General features: G+C 51.4%; 1 protein-coding gene across 4 annotated transcripts in view; it reads right to left on the bottom strand.

Moving 5' to 3' along the window:
* Positions 1–1,847: 1,847 nt before the first annotated feature.
* Positions 1,848–19,551, bottom strand: part of PRDM11 (PR/SET domain 11) — an 82,644-nt gene continuing 64,940 nt past the window's right edge. For 2 of the 4 annotated variants that reach the window (XM_079787680.1, XM_079787681.1), the window contains exons 6-8: positions 10,384–10,571; positions 5,402–6,028; positions 1,848–4,303 (exon numbers count right to left, since the gene is read on the bottom strand). In XM_079787680.1, coding sequence (XP_079643806.1) covers positions 2,139–4,303; positions 5,402–6,028; positions 10,384–10,571 — 2,980 coding nt within the window. In that variant the 3' untranslated portion in view covers positions 1,848–2,138. Of the gene's footprint in view, positions 4,304–5,401; positions 6,029–10,383; positions 10,572–16,269; positions 18,360–19,551 lie in introns of those variants that run through there. The other 2 variants (XM_079787682.1, XM_079787683.1) reach the window with 2 other exon arrangements.

The raw sequence follows: 19,551 nt of genomic DNA, 5'->3' as shown, positions 1-19,551 counted from the left end.
CTTTGGGTCTTTCCTGGCTAGTTTCTTCTCTCTCCTTGTTCAGAGGAAGGCGGGGAAGTACGTGTGACTGGGGAAGGGGGTGGGGGACTGAATACCACAGGCAGGGGTGCATTGATTTGTTGAAGAAGGCAGCATATGAGGCCTGGCAGTGGGACCGTCAGAGAAAACCAGGTTTTGTTTTTTTGTTTTAACATGCTACATCACTGTTGAAACAAACAAAAAAAAAGTTTCAAAAATAATATATAATATATATAATATATTTATGTAATGAAAAGCTATCAACTAGCAGCAATGATTCTAAAGTTATCTTAGCACCAAGACCATGGGGGTGGGGGAAGGGACCTGTTGGGGGTGAAGGGGCTGGCAGGAGAGGAAGGGGGAGTGACATGTTCAGTGTTGATGACATTTCCACTATGTTCTCTACGGTGGCACGAGGCCTCAGAGGCAAGATAAACCAGAAGGAAGGAAGCCACCACAGTTTGGTAATGTCTGAGCCAAGCCGGTTGGGAACCCTGGGGCCAGGTCACATGATCCCTTGCTCACCCTCTGTCAGCTGAGAGGGGTGGCTCCCTAATGACCACAGACGATGCGGATCTTCCTCCCTCCTCCTAATATGACCTGCACCCATGATACAGGATCTCTGCATATCCAATATGCATAAGCCAAGTGTGAAAACATGAACAGAAGTTTCTAACAGCTCACGCACACTTAAAAAAAAACAACACTCCCTTGCGAGGTATACTGGTAGTTAAATGAATGAAAGAGCATTGATCTGACTCCTCTAGCTTAAACCACTACTTGCCCCAGGGAGTAGGCCAGTGGCTACTTCTAAAGCTTATATCGTGGTTTTGTGTGTGTGTGTGTGTGTGTGTGTGTGTGTGTAGGCTGATGCCTTGAGAGTCCTATCTTACCCCTTGCTTATTCCTTTCTTCTAGGACATCTCTACCCTGTTCAAAAATGGAAGTGTTCACAGGCATAGATGCCTCACCCAGGTTCCCACTACCTTCCTGCCACGGGGTAGGGCTGGTTATCAGCCTGTTGCAGAAAAAGGACTAAATCTCTAGAGACTCTCATTTGCATAACCAGGGCACAACTTGCATTGACATGTCCTGCCACGGAACTCTGGCAGGCATTTCTTGATTATTAAAGGAAAAAAAATACCCCGCCCCCACATTATATGATTATAAAGATAGAGTATAAATAATTTATGTAAATTGAATACATTTTTTTTTTCATTTTACTTATTTTTAGCCAATAAATCACTGCCCTTTGGGGTCTGGATTTCTCGGCTCTTCATTTCTCCAACAGCCCTGGATCTGAATGGAATCAGATTATTTTATCCCACACTATTTAAAAACAGGAATGCAAAATGCTCATCCCCTCTTCCTTCCCCAGGATTTCAAGCTCGGTTGTCAGGCAATTTTGCCTTCAGTATTACAGGTAATAAGGATCCAGGGGGTCTGAAAGGAGGGAATGAACAACCCGGGGACGGGATTGGCGACAGAGGTGGGGAGTAGTGGGTGTCACAGTTTGACCAACACATGTTTCTAAGACAGTGAAGAAATGAGTAAAAATCTCTCCCGCTGAAGTCAGGTGGGAGAGAAAGTCAAAACACCTGATCCAGATACACAACCCGCCCTTATCCAAAATCAGAGATCGGACTCAGCCGGACCAGCATGTCAACAAAGAGGCTGAGAAACCCCCATCATAAAACCAAACAAGAACAGGAAAGGCGAGGACTTAAACCCTGACCCAAGCCCCTCACCCACCCAGACAAGAACATGGACAACATGAGTTACCTAAAGGTGATGACAGAGACCCGTCATTGTAGCTTATGCTGTTGGCTGGCCGGTAGTGGGAACACGTGTGGCCCCGGCACATGCTTCTGTGAGTGAAAAATGAGTTGCCACGGACGTTGCAGCTGCCAAAGTGTGTAGACAAGAGTCAGTTTCTGACATTGTTCCTTTCTGAAAGTTCCCAGTAGCTTCTGGTGGATGTGTCACCTTGGTTTTTAAAAATTTTTCAGTGTGGGTTTTTAATATATATAATATAATATATATTTATATAATATATCAAAGCTTGTGAGTATAGATTAAAAAAATATTCAACAGCTTAGTGACCTCTGTGACGCTGCTTCCCTAAATGTCCGGGTAAAACTCTGACCCGTGGTCGACGGTGTGCAGCACCGGCTTCTGTTCCAGCGCAGACATCCTGCTGAGGACCTCGGCAGACAGAGAGTAACTGTTGCCAGACTTCTCCTCAAACCAGCTGTCCAGGGCTCGCTTGGCGTCAAAGTTGGCAATGGGCGGGCCGTTGACTGCGATTGTCAACAGGTCGCTGAGCTGCTCCAGGGTCAGGCGGGAGCGGTGGTTCTTGCGAACTCGCTGCAGGGCATTTCGGCCTTTCTCGCAGCAAGCGGTGGACGTGGGGAGGACCTTGAGGACCTGGATGATCTTGTTCAAGAGCGGAAACCTCTGTTTGTATTTGCAAATGTGGCCGATCAGGTCCTTGAAGCCATTTTTGGTATAGTAATCAGCCTTGAGTTCTCGCCACTCCATCAACAGACTCCCCCGGGGGTCCAGCCCTTCCCGACAGACATCCCGGGAGAAGGTCGGGATAGCCTCGAGGTGATCAAATATCTGCACCATATCCTCCTTGCCATAGCTCACGAGCTCCTCGCTGTTCCTGGGCCAGGCGGCTAGGTCGAACACCTGGCAGGCCTTCACAAAGATCCGGCTGCGGGAGTCGAATCTCTGAGCCAGGATCACTTGGGTCTTCTGGCAGATCTTCTCCCTGATGGACTGGAACTTGGCTTCAGCCACCCTGAGGTTCTTCATGGCGATCCCATTGAAGCTCTCACGGAAATTCTCCTCGAACTCCTGCAGGTACTCCCCTGGGCAATCGGCCAGTCGGCTGATCTCCTGGATGGCCTCCTCGATCTTGTCATCCACCTGCGACACCAGGAGGTACTGGCCCTGAAAGACGTAGGCCAGGCGTGAGAGCACAGCGATCACGTCCAGAAGGAAGTAGATGAGCTTCATGGACTGGTAGTCCATGAGGAACTGCAGGAGGGCCAGCGCGATGGCCGAGGCGTCCGCCCGCTGGGTCTGGCTGCTGACGTCCTTGAGGTGGGCCACCACCTCCAGGTAGTCCTTGATGAGGGCGTTGAGGACATTCTGCTCACCGATGATCCACCTCACGGCCCGGATGTCCCCCAGGAACTCCGTCTCCTCACAGAGGGTAGAGGCCGTGGACCGCAGCTCGCACATGAGTCGCGGCGAGTACCGGTAGAAACTCAGCAGCTGCTTCAGGTTGTTCTCCAGCTCCTCTAGGCAGGGGAGCTCCTTCCCACTGATGGCATCCAGGATTTCTAGGTGCGGCCGGTGCACCATGAAGGGCAGGCACAGCAGCCAGGGCAGCGTCTTGCGGATCGTCATGAACATGCTGGCACGCAGGCTGGCTGTGATGTTGGCCCCGTCTACGCCCAAGCCAACGGTTGGCTTCTCATCCTGCAACCGGATACCCAAGGCAGAAAAGGCTCGATCAAGCGCCTGGAGATAGCTCTCTGTGCTAGAGAACCCCAGTTCCTGCAGGGACAGGAACTCTGTGGCTGGGGGCCCGTCGCTGCTGGTGTATTGGACGTAGACAGCCACCGTGTCGGCCAGCAGGTCATCGCTCTGCCCATCCAGGATGATGCTGAGGCAAGGTGACTGGCGGATGCGCTCCACCAGGTCTTCCCGCAGTGCCCGGGCGATGTGGTGAATGAGGATCTGGCAGTCTCCCTCATTCATGTACTGGTCCACCACCTTGAGCTCGCACTTCCTCAGTAGCTCAGCCAGGGGCCGGAAGTCCAGGTAGGGCCTGCCCTCGAGAGCCAGGTGGTAGGCGGTGTTGAAGAGCAGGGTCATGTTGCGGCACATCTCCTCCGTCTTCTCGGGGTGCATGCGGAGCTTGTACAGCTGCAGGCACTTCTTGTGCAGGTTGCTCTGGCTGTGCAGTTTGATGGTGTGGATCTTGAACTGCTTGGAGCCGATGATGAAGGCCGAGGTGCGGGAGGACTGCACCGTGTACTGGCGGCAGACGTGGCACCACATCTCGTTGAGGGTTGGGGAGTACCGCAGGAACCAGAACTTCTTCAGCCACTCCTGCTTAAAGCGCCGGATTCGGCGCCCGGTGGCAGACGACATCTTGGAGGGCTCATCGGTGGCAGTCATCATATCGTTGGAGACCGATTCATCTGCCGAATCGACCTCCTGGTCATCGTCCTCCATGATGGCGGGGCCGGAGACCATGCTCTCTGAGGCTGGAAGACAAATGGGAAAGAAACCTTTACACCTGTGAGGGAAACATAGACATTTCTAAAATGAACAGGAAGCGCTGCCCAGAAGGTAGGTGGCCACACTATGTGAAACATAAGCCAATTCCTACAACGGATTGAATCCCAGCCAGAATGTATTTAGAAGCATTCTTGATATCCATGTGTGGCTTTCCCTCTTTGTGGATTATCCATGGTGGCCACCATGCTCCAGGCTTCCTGCCCCGACCCTCCACTAGTGGGCGCTCAAGGAACTTCAATGTTTGGTATCAACTGACCCGCAGGACCAGAGGAAGAAGCATATCAAACATCCTTAAGTCAGAAAGCGAGGACATGGGACTCCTTTGTCCCACCACTAAGGTGGCCAGGGGTGGCGTGCTACCCTCAAATTGAGGCAGCTTTGGCATTGCCCCAGGTTATTTCAGGGTCAGAACACAGATGCATGCTTTGAATATCTGAAGCACCTCATTCTGAGCTAAGAGATGTGGTTAAAATAGAAAGTGCTGTGTAAATACTCTCAGCTGCAGATGTGTACTGAAAAACCCTCCTTGTCAACCAGCTCTAAGACATCCAGGCAGCCACAGAGAAGGGCAGGAGCAAGCAGCTGAACGCCCGGGATCCAGGTCCTTCCAAGACCCCAGGCAGGGAGATGGGACCGTGTGGAGAGCAGCAAGTCGGGAAGAGAAGAATGAGATGTGCTCCTGGGCTGAGGTGGGGAGGGCCAGGAGCTCTCCCAGACAGGACTGGGCAGAGAGAAAGACCGGGTTTATAAGTTGGGCTGTGGGGGTCAGACACCCCTAGGACCACTAGAGAAAGGCAACGCTTCAAGAACACAGCACACACCCCTTCTGCAGCGGAATGTCCTTTATTGACGAGAATACAGGGCAAGACATGAAGCACCCACAGGAGCTGCAAAGTGACCTGTCAGAGGCGGGCACCTGAGGGTGTGGGCTGTGGCCAGAGCTCACCTCCGAGTCACACGCCTCAGGTTTCCCCGAAGGTGGCTCCTGCAGAGAGCACCTGCCACCCTCATACTGCCCACCATGTGCTCTTCCCTCCGACACCATCTCACCCACACCGACTTACCTGCAGGGTCTGAGAACTCTGGGAGCTCCAGTACCTGTGCTGGCAATACAGGGGGCTCAGGAAGCTTCCCAGACTTAAGCATGTCTAGTTCTGCCTGGAGTTCCCGAACCTTCTTCTTTAGGCGAATACAATTAGGACAAAAGGAGGTGGTGGGAAGCTCGTGAGGGTCGGACGCAAGGGAGGCCTCAGCAGGACTGTCGGCCTTGAATGACGAAGGCTCCTCTTCTTCGTCATCCAATGGGCCTGGCTCCGTAGAAGCCCCTTGGGGGGTTTTCCAGTCCCCCTCCCCCTGGGTCCGGCTGACATTCTGCATGCCATGCGACATGGTCATTGCACACCGACTGTAGGCATCGCCCTGGTATTTGGGGACTTTCCTGATGACCAGCGAGGTGCTCAGGGCCAGCTGGTGCGCTTCCACCTTTGCAGATTCCAGTGAGGCCTCCAACACATCCTTGAAAATGAGGTCAATTTTCTTCTTCTTGGTCTGGGGGTGCACGTCCCCCTCGTCAAAGCCACGCTTGTAGGAACTTTTGCCCTGTTTCAACACAGGGAGGTGAATGGGACCCCTCAGGTCCTCTAGGTGATCCAGGGCCTGCTCAGACTTCTCCCTCTGTAACCGCTTCTCTCCTAGGAAGGAAAACCAGGGTGTGAGGACGTGGGGAAAAGCCCCAAGTGGAGAAACAGGCAGAAAGCAATGCAGGCCTCCAGTTAGGAAGTCGCTTGACACATCCCTCTGGGTCTGGCCTCGTGGGGCAGGTGTGACAAAAAGAGAGAGGCGATCACTCAGTAGATCACAGGACCCCAAAAAGCAGAGAAGTCTTTAAAGAGACAGTTCCAATGGAGTCTTATGTATACAAGCTCTACATTTATCAGTTGAGAAAAATGCTATGGGGGAAGGTAGTTGGAAGGTACTTGCCTCCTGCTCAATCCAATGAATGGGTGGTGACATTCCTGAGAGCTAAGTGAGGAAGGATCCCCCACCCTCCAGGCTTCTGGTCCAGTCCTAGCAATTAGAAGATGGCTGCTTCGACTTGGTAAAAGGTACACACGGAATACTGAGTCCCGCTCCTTCCTCCTCCCTCGCACTCTGAAGTCGGCCCACTTAGGGCAAAGTCCGCCTAGAGCAAATGTCCTTTCAATTTCTCCCAGCAGTCAGAAAACCAGCAGTATGTGAGAAAGCGTGCCGACTGAGACAGGAAGACAACGCAAGATGGGCCACCTTCAGTGGCTGCAGCTCCAAGCTGGCAGCCTCCAGCAAGGTAAAGAACAACGTGGCCACACTGACCCAAAGCATTCTCAAAATATAGCTGTTTCCTTACCTGGCAATACAAACAATGCTTCCTTTTCTATTTCTTCCTATCATGTGAATGACTTAACAAAACCTTGGTGAGCTCCCCAACAATGAATTATTTTAGCCATATTTTCACAATGGCTGGCAGTTTCATAAACTGCTCAGAAGTACAAACACTACCTGAGGGGTGGGGTGGGGGGGGGGACAGTGCTAAGTGGGGAGTCCTCAGAAGATCCTGACAGCAGCCTGTGGAGCTAGGACATCTTAAAGGCTTCCTAGACCAGGGGCGGACCCTGGGAGATGTGACTGAGCAAAGACTTAACCTACTCATATGTTGTAATTAGGCTGCTGATAGCTGCATTTTCGGAACCAGAGCCACGCTGTGGCCAAGCCTCGGCTTCCCACAGCCGGCATGGGTGCTGTGCCCTGGCCCATGTGTGACTCCAGATTTCCTACAGGTAACAGCACAAAAGCAAGTAACCTATTCAGGAAGCTCCTTTCCTGTCCTCACGTGACTGCTTAGGGCATGATCTCACCTCCAAGGCTCCAGATACTCAGGCGCTCCCCACAGCCTGCATTTCTGTAACAGCTGAGGGACAGAAAGCGTGACGATGAAGAGAAGTTTTTAAAAATGCAACATGTTTGTGCAGATTATATATGACCCTTGCTCATTCAGAATCTCTAAACGACAAGGCCACCCTTCCTGTTTCTCGTGGACCGATCAGGCAGCAAACAGCTGAGGATGTCTGAAGGTCAAGTCTACTCATCACCAGGAATTCCTCATGCTACTCTGCTCAGAGAAAAGCTCATTCAAATGTGCTTAAGATGAGCAGGAGACCTCTTTGGACTAAAGGCTCCTGTGGGTCAAAAAAGACCTTCAAGCATCATGAAATTGATTCTAACACTTCCATAAAACATGGGGAAAACACCATGATGCAAATCAATGACTCAAAGTCCATCAACTAACATGAATTCTTTAAATACATATATTAGACTAGAGGCCCAGCGCACGATTAAATCGTGCGGGTAGGGTCCCTAGGCCTAGCCTCCTGCGATCAGGGCCATCTTTGGCCTGTTCGCCAGTCCCCAGGCCCAATGCTGCCTCCGCCGCCGCCACTGAGCTGCCAGGCTGTTGGGATCACCAGCTCATCCCCAGCCGCTGCCGCTGCTGCTGGGGCTTGAGGCGCTGACGAAGGGGAGCACGGCAGGGGATCCGGGTGCACGGCAGAGGCTTTTGGCCTGGAGCCAGCGCGGACAACTAGCTCCCCGCCTCCGATGGCAGCGGAGCCAGGTGTCCGGGGTGTCCGAGGCAGCCCCCCTCAGCGGCCGCCAATCCGGCCATTGAGAGGCGCGGGCGGTGGGAGTTCCGCCCCCCGTGCCTCTCAATGGCCGGATATGCCACCCCCCTGAGTCCCGACCCCCAGCCTCCCGCCACCCAATCGTGGGCATAGCGGAGTGATGGTTATTTGCATATTACCTTTTTATTAGGTAGGATGCTCCTATTCTTAAAAGATAACCACAAAGAAATAATGTCTACGTTCTTCAGGAAGCAGTTCTTGGCACCAACTAATGTCCCTATTTGATAAGAACTAATAATCCATGCTCTGGCCTTTATCAGGGCTCCAGCCTCCAATTACAAAGAAGCCTCCTTCCAAGACCTTAAGGGATTGAGCATGGGGGATCCCCATTCCAGAGCAGGACTTGCATACAGATCTAAGACACCGCTACCCATTTCCAGCGTCTGCCAAAGCTACAGGTTACAGAGACACAACATCTAAAGGCCACTGAGATCCACAACTGCTCTCAAGGACTTCAGGACCTACCTCCTTCCTTGGCCCTGCCCCACAGAGGCTTTCCGTTTCCTCCCCGTTTCCTACTTCTCAGCCTGGCCAGGAAGAGATATTCCCTCCTCCTGTATCTTCACATGTCTAGGTGTATCTCATGTCGAGTCTGTCTGCCAGGCTCCTCTGAACCACCCCTGAAAGCTCACTCCCTTGTCTGAGCATTCCCCTGGCAGCAAACAGGGCTCTCTGAGGATGATGCAGCTTTGGAGAAGACCCTGGGGGGAAGGGACATGGCAAATCCAGAAGAATTCAAAAAGATTATGGCCAAAGGATGGAACCTGTGTCCTCAGACATGACTTCTCTTGATTTTCTCCTCTTTGGTGGTATGATTCTTTTGGAGACTTCTTGGTTGTCTTCGTTCGTTTCTTCTTTTATCCATTCAACAAAGATCGAGCACCTACTGTGTATCAGATGCTTTTACACGAGGCACCTCCAGAGGTCAACTGGAAACCATGGCGATCTCATCATGGAAAAATGCCTTACCAGCTGAAATCAGCATGCGCCCAACCCCCAGATCCAAAGAAGACAAGAGATGAGTATGTCTAGTGGGTCTCTTCTCACTGCCCATCCAATCACCAGATACCTTTTACCAAGTCAGGCAGCCGCTGGGCACTCAATGTCCATAATCTGCTTTGTTGTGTTTTGTTTTTAAAGGTAGCTTAATTTCAGTGGGCCACTCCTACCCCCTCTCATCTTCTCTACTCATATTCCAAATGGCGCCTTATTTCCAAAAAGTAGGTTGGTCAGGGATATGATATAGTGGGGCCTGGGGATAGCCTTGGTTCCTGGGACCAAATGGACTCTGGGTCTTTGAAGGTATGGTTTTCGTGCAAGGCAGTCCCATGGAAAGAAGGATCTGGACTCACCAGTTTGCCCTCGCCAAGCCGAGGGTGGAGTAAAGAGGCAAAGGGCTAGGGACTGGGAGTATTTTAAGCCATTTTCAAATGACTCATTTAAATGGAGCCTGGATAGACATCTCACCCACTAGGCCACCGTCCACACCTAAGGTCACCTCCCTCCAACCTTCTTGTTCTAATAGACACTGTTCTTTCACAACGTAGCGTTAGGACCTCTGGGAATGAGACCAGGAGGAAGCAGGAGGGAACTAGTTTTGCCTGGCAGTTCATATAGCATTATAGGTTAGGGCTCAGACCCTCAAGTCTAACAGATAGAGTTAGAAACCCAGCTCTGCCCTTCCTAGCCATATGGCCCTGGGTGAGTCACTATATTTATTTGATGCTCAGTTTTGCCATTTGTAAGATGGGGATACTAATCCACACAAATCACTAGTTTTAAAAGTCTACAACTGAGGGCTTACAATGGTCAAGGTAGACATTGTTCTAAATGTGTTCTAACCAGCTAATTCTCTCAGCACAGGTTCAGGTAGGCGCTCCTATTCCCCTGATTTCATGGGACATGATGGAACACATGCTTAGCACATATTAAGTCCTTAGTAAATGTTACGTATTATTGCAGCAGTGGCAGTTTATAGCATCTTTCCATCACTTTGTGGGGGGGGGGGGCGGGAAATAGGATTGATTTTGATTAAATGTATGTACTTTGCTTTCGAGACTTGCCTCTCTCCATGATACTCTGAAGTTTATAATAAGACATTCATATGTAATAGGGTTTCTGAGACGGTTTCTCATGGAGGATAAGTGGTCCCCACAACACTGCCCAGAGCTGCTGCTCAGACCTGAACCATCTGTTTGTCCTCCGGGTCTCCCCACTGCTGGTGTACTGTATTTCCCATCGGTTCTTTTAGGACGCTTCTAGAGAAGCATTCTTGGCCTCCCAGGGGGCTTGGTGGCATGGGCATGGCCCTCACCTAGAGGATGGGCACTCACCTCTGGTCAGATTGCGATGGATGGTTTCCTGGGACATGCTGTGCAGGCGCTTCATGTAGTCCTCACTGTACCAGACCCGCAGCCACTCCCCGGGCCGGATGTCCCGGCATGCCCGGAAGTAGATGTGCTCACTGTGCTGAAACGCCAGAAGGTTCTGCTCCCTCTCCTCCCTGGAGATTACCACGTACCTGGGGGTGAGGAGGACAGGTGAGAATGCATGAGCCAGTCCTTGGTGAGTGCCCGCTGGTGTTGGGCAGTGACAGTGGTTAAAAATCCACCAGCATGTGGACTTATGCAAAAGTCTACAGGGCAGCTGCCCTCCCGAGGAAAGGAATGCCAGCTAGAGCCCATCCCTTATCTCAGTGTCACTGTTTTATGTGACCTTGAGCAAGTCTCTGAAACTTTAAAATCTCCGTTTTCTGAGACTGGACGTGACACCTACCCTGCCTTCCTCCCGGGTTCTTCTAAATATAAGATTCAACACCAGATAAAAAGGTGATTGAAAAACTGGCAGATCACCTACTTTTCACTAACTTTTAACCACAGGGGTCCCCCAACACCTGCAGGTCTCTGATGGTGGTAAGAGTGGGTCCTTGAACAGTTTTCAGTATTTCACAAAATCTAGCAGAAATAACTCATGAGACAAGGGTGCCCAAGAGATCAATTAATAAACGCTAAAGATCAAAATCTTTAAAAATGGGGACAGTGGGGACAGAAAAGGAAAGACTAGCAACTACTGGTTAATTGAAGTTATTTTAAGGTAAGGAAACTGAGGCTCAGAGAGGCTAAGTGACTTGCCTAAGGTCGAACAGCTAATAAATAGAGATGGAGCCGTGAGGTCTATTCCCATGAGAACTCATGGCTCCTATGTGTGCAGGTAAAGCACCCACTCAGCAAGCCCAGATAACCTTTAAAGCTCTGCCAAACCCTCAGAATCTATGGTCCTCACCCATCCTCCCTGAACTGATAGTTCTAACAGCCAACCTGCGACCTCACTCACCTCCAAAAGGTGAGATGACACATCTGCAGAGAGGCGGACATGTACAGACCAAAAGGGCAGGAGGAAATTGTTTGGAGTTTGAGGGTTCTGGGTTACACCAGTGTCTAGGAAATTTGTAGTAAAAAATAAACTTTCCCCCCCTTAAGTTATGATGATTTGTCTCAAAAGCCAGGGAAGAAACCAAAGTCTGTCTAACTGACACGATCCAAAGAATTATATTCGGGGCAATCCAGGAAACAATAATTCACAGAAAAAATCCAAATGGAAAACAAACGCATGAAGAATATTCAGCATCAGTAATAAGAAAGGCAGAGTAGCACATTGTCTCATTGGCATAGATTTTTGTTTCATTAATCCTCACCCAAAGATATCCTTCCATTTCTTTTAGATAGAGTTGAAGGGAGAGAGGGAGAAGAAGAGGGACATTATGTGAAAGAGACACATGGATTGGTTGACTCCCACATGCACCCTGACTGGACCCTTTGGTGCACAGGCCAACGCTCCAACCACTGAGCACACTGTCCAGGGCAGCACACATGTTTTTCTTAATGATAATATCTGTATTGGTAAAGGTGGCAAGAAAAGTGTCTATACTAATGGTGGTGAATAACTGGCACACCCCTTTGGGAAACAATTGGCAATATGGACTCAATAAGAATTTGTACCCCTATGTTCACAGCAGCACTATTCACAACAGTCAAAAGGTGGAAGCAGCCCAAGTGTCCATTAATGGATGAATTAGATTTAAAAATGTGATTATACACACATGAAGTATTATTCAGCCATAAAAAGGAAGATATATGCTAAGTGGAGATATATGCTACATGAGGTACACGCTAAGTGAAATAAGCCAGTCTCAAAACAGCAAATACTGTATGATTCCATTCATATGAGTGGTCAAATTCATAGAGGCAGAAGGTAGAATGATGGTTGCTGGGAGCTAGGGAGCAGGGGCTTGTGGGGGGGGGGTGGTAGGTAGTGGGGGCTTAGTGTTTAATGGGTATAGAGTTTCCGCCTGGGAAGATGGAAAGAGCTCTGGAGATGGATGGTGGTGATGGTTGCACGACAATGGGAATGTACTTAATGCCAATGAACTGGACACTTAAAAATGGTTAAAATGGTAGAGTTTGTTATGTGTATTTTGTCAAAATTTTTGAAAAGTTAAAAAAAAGAACAGTAACATGCAGACCAAATATGCAAACTGCATCCCACCACGCTGTCTATGTATTGTTTACAATAGTGCAAAAGCAAAAACATCCAAATGTCTAATGCTAGAGAAATGATTTAATAAACCATGGTGTATTCATATAATGGAATGTTACTCATCTGGAGAGAAATCTTTTCGAAAGGTCTTTTATGACATGGGAAATGGTCCTCATACAATGGAGAGTGAGCAATAAGTAGGTCCGAACGCTATTTACTCGATGGTTCCAGCATGCTTTGAAAACAAGCCCCAGTAAACCTGAAGGAAATATACCAAAGTTTTAAGGGTGATTATCCATTATAGGTGGATCTACTTCTTTGTAATTTTCTGTACTTTCCAAGTCTTCCTCAGTAAGCTATTATTACTCCCACCCCCTGAAAACAGAGATGATGTACAAGAATGCCAATGCCAGTGTGGGTGGCATGAGTGGCAATTATGGCGGCCAGCAGCATTGCGGATCTACATTCGCGATGCCCGGGCATAGCACCCTTTGAGTCCATCCAGCCCTTTCCCATCTGGACAGTCCCCTGAGCACTCTGCTCTGCTCAGCCCTGGAGGACACCGTGACCTGATGAGGGGGACCGCTCAGGCCCAGGAACCAACCCACTGTGGCAACAGGATGTCACACAGACCCCAGGAGGGCGGGGAAGAGGACACCAGCTTTGGCTGCCTCACCCATTTGAGAGAAGCGAGTCAGAGTTCCACCGGGAGGGTGTGCAGCGTGCAGGATGTATGGCGCTTTAGATCCCAGAACTTGCTTTTGTCTGGGATCTTAGCCTCAACGCATCTGTGTTCTTGTCAACATCCAACATGAGCGTGGGTCTCCCTGAACTGTGGAGACCACACCATGACCTCCGTGACACCCAGCCATGTCATTATTAACGAAGATTTCAGGGAAAAGAGAAATCTTTCCAGATTCATCCTTCCCAGTCTCAACTCTCCAATTGCAGGAGTCTACTTTCCCCCATATCTGAGATGTCTTCTGAGTATGCAAAATATTTTCCAGTCCCCAATTTAACATGAGTCTTTTAATCAGCCTTGCGGTTAGCATGGAACAGAACTGAGGTAGACCCAAATTTTCCTCCTCTCGGACACAGAAGGCAAACCATTCATTCACCTTTTTCCTCACAGGAATCACTCGCATCACAGAGCACAGGAAAGAATACAGTCTCTCTTTTCAGTTTCTAAATAGCCAGCGAGCTCTAAAGACTGGGATTATTTTTCCCTGCACCCAACTTTAAGAGAAAAAGAGATGAAGGCCACCTAAGTAGCAGGGATTTCTTCTAAAGAGCAACTTCTGAAGTCAGAACACTTAGAAAAATTCAAGTCCATTTCTCTTTGCACCTCCTGGTGTTCTCCTACCCAACAACAACAACAAAAAAAATCAATATTTAGGAAGAGAACCCCAAATCTTTGTATCGATCACAATGTGGCTTCAAGGACAGATCAGAATTTGTTCAGCATCTGGTTGCATTTGGTTGTTTTGAAACTCAGCATTCGAAATATGATATATAAACTAGAGGCCTGGTGCACAAAATTCATGCAAGGGGCTTGGCCCTCGCAGCCCTGGCTTCATCCGGACAGTCGTCCGGACCGTCGTTCTGCTGTTTGGTCTAATTAGCATATTAACTCTTTATTATATAGGATAACAACTCTTAGTGAAGCATAACAACTCATTCCCCTGAGATGTTTATGCTATATGATTTCTGAGGTCAAGCTAAGTGGAGCCAGCTAAGTCTCAACATCAATCACGGTATCTCAATCAGGTCTCGCACTTTCAAGTATTTCACAGTAACACCCGATGGCTTGATCCACTCCCAGAACCCTCCTGTCCTCACACAATCCCTTTGTGTAGAACCTTGCTTGTCCCATTCCATGGCCACAGGTGAGCAAGAGCCCTCCAGGCAGTGAAAATCTATTTGTTGAGTCTCCAGGTCACCACCTTATTGGAAAGAAGGCACAGAGTATGTCAGGAGCGGGTGGGAAATGCCTAACAGACCGTTCTGCAGATGTTAGTGCTCATTTGATAGCTTTCAAATAAAAGCCAATTAGAAGCAATCGAGGGGGTGGGTGGTAATGGGGGGGGGAGGTGTTCTGGACTAAACCTTTCATGATGAGAATGGATTGTTTGTATTCCAACCTCCTCGCTGACTTTGGGTACAGGATAGATGGGCACTAAGTCCACACTTCTCAGACCTCCCTCGCTGTGTTTGATTAAGGGCACTACATTTTCAGCTGGGTCAGGAAACCACCAGGTCTAACTCAAGAGGGAAAATAACCCACAGGGTATCCATTGTGTTGGAAAAGACAGACGAGGGCCAGGCTCAGACACTCCTGCTCAGTGGGTATGTCTCCGATGGCGAGGAAGCTGCACTGGTCACGGAGGCAGACATGGGAAAAGAATAACCAAGGAGAGGCTGGACTCTGGGTTCCTATGTGCATTTAGGTCTCTGGGCTGGGAGGGTCTTTGGATCATGCATTCACTACCAGATAGATGGTCACTCGGTCTCTGACAAAACACCCCCCTACCCCTGGCCAGCCCTTGGCATGGCTGGAAGCCTTGGACTCTTAGAAGCTGAAATCGACTGCCCACTCGTTTCCGTCTCACTTTCCTGTTTTGACATGCTAGTCCCACAGTCCCCTCTGCAGCCAAGAAAAAGAAACTGGAAAAGTATCCATCAAAAGTTGACCCGTCTTTTAATCTCTCTGTCCCCTCTGCCTCCAACTTGACCCTTTCCCTCCTCAGGACTAGAGGGAGAGGCGTCTGTCACTGCTTAGTACCTTGACCTTGGTGGGAAAGACCCCAGGCATCTTTCACAGCATCTTTGCATCTCCTGGAAATCAGGTTATTTGATTTCATGGCCATGCATTTTGGCCAAGAATGGCAAAGAATGGCCTAGATTCCAATGGAACCTTCCAGAAACAGGATGCATCCTTGGTCAGGACCTGAGGGTTTTCTGCTTGGGAGAATCTCTCTGTGTAATTGGCACTAAGCCAAGGCAATACATGTCAGGAGGCCCCTGCCCTGCTGAGGAGACCCCCCAGAGGAGCCAGAGGAAGCCAAATCGCTCCTTTGAAAAGCCTCACATCTAGGTAGGCAGGGCCTTGCCTGTGATAGACAGATCCCAGATCCCGGGATGAGTGGGGAGGTATCCAAACAGAGCTCATGCCTTAGGATGGTGCCTGGGCTCCAGGGCAAATGGACAGCCCCTGACCCTTCTGGAGTCTCTGGCCGGAAATGGTGTTGTTTTTCCAGAACCATTAACTTACTTTGGGGGAACAAATGGTAAAATTCATTTAGCAACATCTCACTTTTGATGTGCATAGAAATTAAATATAGCTGAACAGTTTCATAGGTGGATGCTTTGCCTCCTTCAGCCCTTCAGTTCCTTTCCTTCCCTCCAAGGGCCTCACGTGGTTGTGAATACGGGGCATCTGAGAGCAGTGGGACCTGGGAAATGCCAGGGGCACCTGAGCCTTCTCGCCAGCATGCTTTCCCTTGGTCATCTAACCCCTGCTTTGGGGGCCTTGAGGTTTGCACAGGAAGCGAAGAAAGAGAATACACACCAAAGAAAAATCCTGGAGCCTGGGTGTGTTCCAAGTGTGAGATCAATTTCTTTTTATTGCCATCTTAACAAAAATACTTGGGAAGGCAATCTTTGATTCCAGAATCGGAGGGCAGGGCAATGCCAGGCAATAATCAAGCCACTGGGCTGTTACAGGGGAGTGTTCGTTCAGTTTGGGGAAACAGGAACCCCAACAGAACCAGAGAATGGGGAGATGGAGCCAAGGCCATGAGGACAATGCAGTTGCCCTCCATTCTCCCTACAAGGGACAAAGCGTGGCCTGGGTGTAGAAGCAGCACTCTAGGAATGGCCCGGCAGGCACTGGGCATGGCAGTCCTCCCAGCCCCACTATGGCTCTAGGGGGCAGGCGTGGGAGGGTGAAGGGCTGGGGTATGAGAGTTTCTGCCAGGGTCAGTCTTAGGCCAAGGAGCAAAGAGGACACAGAGCCGAGTTGCACCCATGTCAGAGCTAAGCTTGCATCTGCCACCCACCATGTCCCTTCCTAACTCTAAGAACCCGGCTCTCTCCTCAGACTCCAAAACAAAACATGAAGCTACAGATATGGTGTAACTGATGCGTATGCAGCCCAAGCAAGCAGAGGCAAGGCATGCTGGAACCTGGAACAGACAGGAGCTCCTCTGAGCTTTGGGCTTTGGGTACTTTTAGAAGCCAGAGGAGGGGTTTCCTTCTGGATCCCAAGACTTGGGCCCTTCCTCCCCTCAGCCACCGGCGAGGTGGGTGGACTCACCTCCTAAATGCTGCTGCTGCCTCCCACTCATACCCAGGAGAGCGGAGGCAGGGGCAGGCAGAAAGCAACACCTCTCCCATCCAGATCTGGCCCACGACAGAGGAGCTCGGAACATCCACAGACCTGGCTTCCGGTCCTGCCCCCCACCAACTGCTGTGTCACTTGTCGTCTATGAAATGTGGGTGATGATGGCAATCGTGAGGATCATAATACCCGACGGGGCTGCCTCTTGGCTGCCCTGAGAACCCAGAATCGCACACCTGCCGGTGCGGGAGAGGCATCCAGCGCTCTCCCTACGAACGCCAGGCCATCTTCTTCCCAACGCCACCCCGTGCTTCCCACTCCACAAACGGCAAGCACAGCAGCTGAGCACACGCACACGGGAGGGCAAGCGAAGGCCAAGGCAGGGGCGCCACCCACCAGGGTCAGAGCCCTGGGGGAGGGGAGGACAGACCCCTCCTGGAAGGGCTGGGCCCCACCCGCCCATCCTCAGGCCTCGCTTCCTTTGAAAGCCGCAGAATCATGGGGCCTGGGAGGCTGACACAGCCCTGAGGATGGAAAGCGGGGTTCCATTCAGATGCTTCCCACGTTTGTTCCCCCTTCCCTGCAGGCCTGCTGCCATGAGGCACAGACCAAGAGGAGGCTGCCCTCCGGGCCAAGCAAGCATCAAGCAGGGAGCTTTTCCTGCATCTTGAGCATCTGCCAGAGATGAGAGAGGAGGCTGAGTACATGCTCGGTCAGAGCATAGGGCGCCGACCTGCCCTCGGTGAGGAGGTGACAGTCCCCCCAAATCCTACAAGGGTCATCAGACCTGGACATAAGAGACCGGCTCCTGTCTCAAGGCCAGACACCCTTCCTCCATTGCTCTTCCTCTTGGTGCAGACTGGCCAGGTTAGAAATTGTGCTTTCTCTTCCGAGACCTGGTAGTCCGTGCAGGGGTGGGTGCTGGGGGAGCCAGTGGGGGCTCCGGTGGGGGAGCCTCGGCCTGGAGTGCAGAGCCTGTGGGAGCTGCTTCATCAGGTCCCCGCTGAGATGCCTGAACCGTATCCCGGATCTCTGTCAGCGTCTGGCACATCTGACTGACACGGCTGGTCAGCTCGGCCATGGCCTGGCTGATGACGTGCATGCTGTTTGCCATGTCCCTGTGCACAGTCACCAGGTCCTGGCAGAATTGCTGGAACATCTCAGTCTGCTGGGCATGGGCGTGGAGGAGCTGCCAGTCAAGGCCCGTTCTGGGCGGGCTGGGGTGCGGCTGAGGGGTCCTGCAGGAGGCCTGGGCCTGGGGCGAGGGCCGGGGCAGGGTCTCTGGCTTAGGGCCCACGGTCTCAGATTGGTCTGAGGAGGAGGAGGAGCGGAGCAGGGTGGGCCTGGTCAGACGGGCCTCTTCTTCCTGGGACTGCGGCAGGGACACCCGCATAGCCTGCCTTGAGGGCCCGGGTGTCTCCTCATCTTCATCATCTTGGGGAATAGAACAAAGAAGGGCAAACAATTACATCAGGGAGAAAGGGGGGCAGCCCTGGGCTTGGATCCGCCCCCCAAGTTACCTTAGTATCACCCTCCCCTGTCACCACTCAGCCTAGCTCGGCACACGCCCACTGCCCGCCCACCCATAGAAAAACACCTGCTCCCCATAGCCCTGAGGTAAGCGGGCAGGAACCCCTGGGGAGAGGTATGAGCATGAGCAGTGCCCGGCCCCCTTTCTTTCACAGGAACAGCGAGTCTAGTGTGAGAGAGCCCAGGTCAGGGGACTTGGAGACCCCGGCGTCACTGACAGCATGTCAACCTAATCACCCTCTCCATCTCTCTGTGACTCCGTTTCTGCAAAGCCAAGATAACCACTCCTCTGTTTATCTCCTCAACCACTTGCCCACCTAGCAGGGTTGTTAGGAAGACTACACAGAGAACAGACGCAAAGGTGCTTGGCAAAGATGACAGGGACACTTGCCAAAAAGTACTGGGATGCCGCTCTGAGTCTCAGCCTCCAAGAGGCCATTTCTGAATTGTTTGGGGCCACCTTGTGGCCTTGCTGGAATCTGCAACTTTAAGTCACGCGGGGAGCAGGGAGGGGGATATTGACAAGCTGGAGAAGGGAGGCAAAGGATGGCGCCAGAACAGACAAGCCCAGAAAGTGCCGAGCAGACACATCTACTTCTGCAGCCAGCCCTGACGTCCCCCTGGGCCGCTCCAGGCAGGCTACCTGGGCAGGCATACCCCTCCTGCCAGGAGTCTGATGGCACACAGGGACCGTCAGCCAGCCAGGGAGGGGCCCAGCCCCTGCACGCACAGGCCTCGGCTTTCTTGCCATCAGGTTATAAGCTGGTTCCCGTGGCAGGGATAAAAATACACAGGCTGACCCTGCTGACAGGCACACCTGTACCTGAGGGCCTGAATTCGGAACCACTCTCAGCGGAGGTGAGGGGAGGACAGACAGACTCATCTTGCCCCTGGCCGGATGCCTCCCCCAGGGCCCCGGGGTCTCTCTTGGGCCAGCACGGTAAGAGCAGTGCCTCCCCATCTCTCTCGGTGGGACAGCAGCCATCCCCCTGGAATCGGGCCACCGTTCTGCGAGGCAGGGTTGGGAGGAGCGGGCAGGGCTGAGGTGGTGCTGCCCCCTCCCTTCCAGGGCCCCTTTCCACCGAGCCCTGGCCAA

Source organism: Cnephaeus nilssonii, assembly GCF_951640355.1.
Source record: "Cnephaeus nilssonii genome assembly, chromosome: 13".
Taxonomy (NCBI): Eukaryota; Metazoa; Chordata; class Mammalia; order Chiroptera; family Vespertilionidae; genus Cnephaeus; species Cnephaeus nilssonii.
Note: the sequence above shows the minus strand (reverse complement) of the source record. Positions and strands in the feature narration are given on the sequence as shown.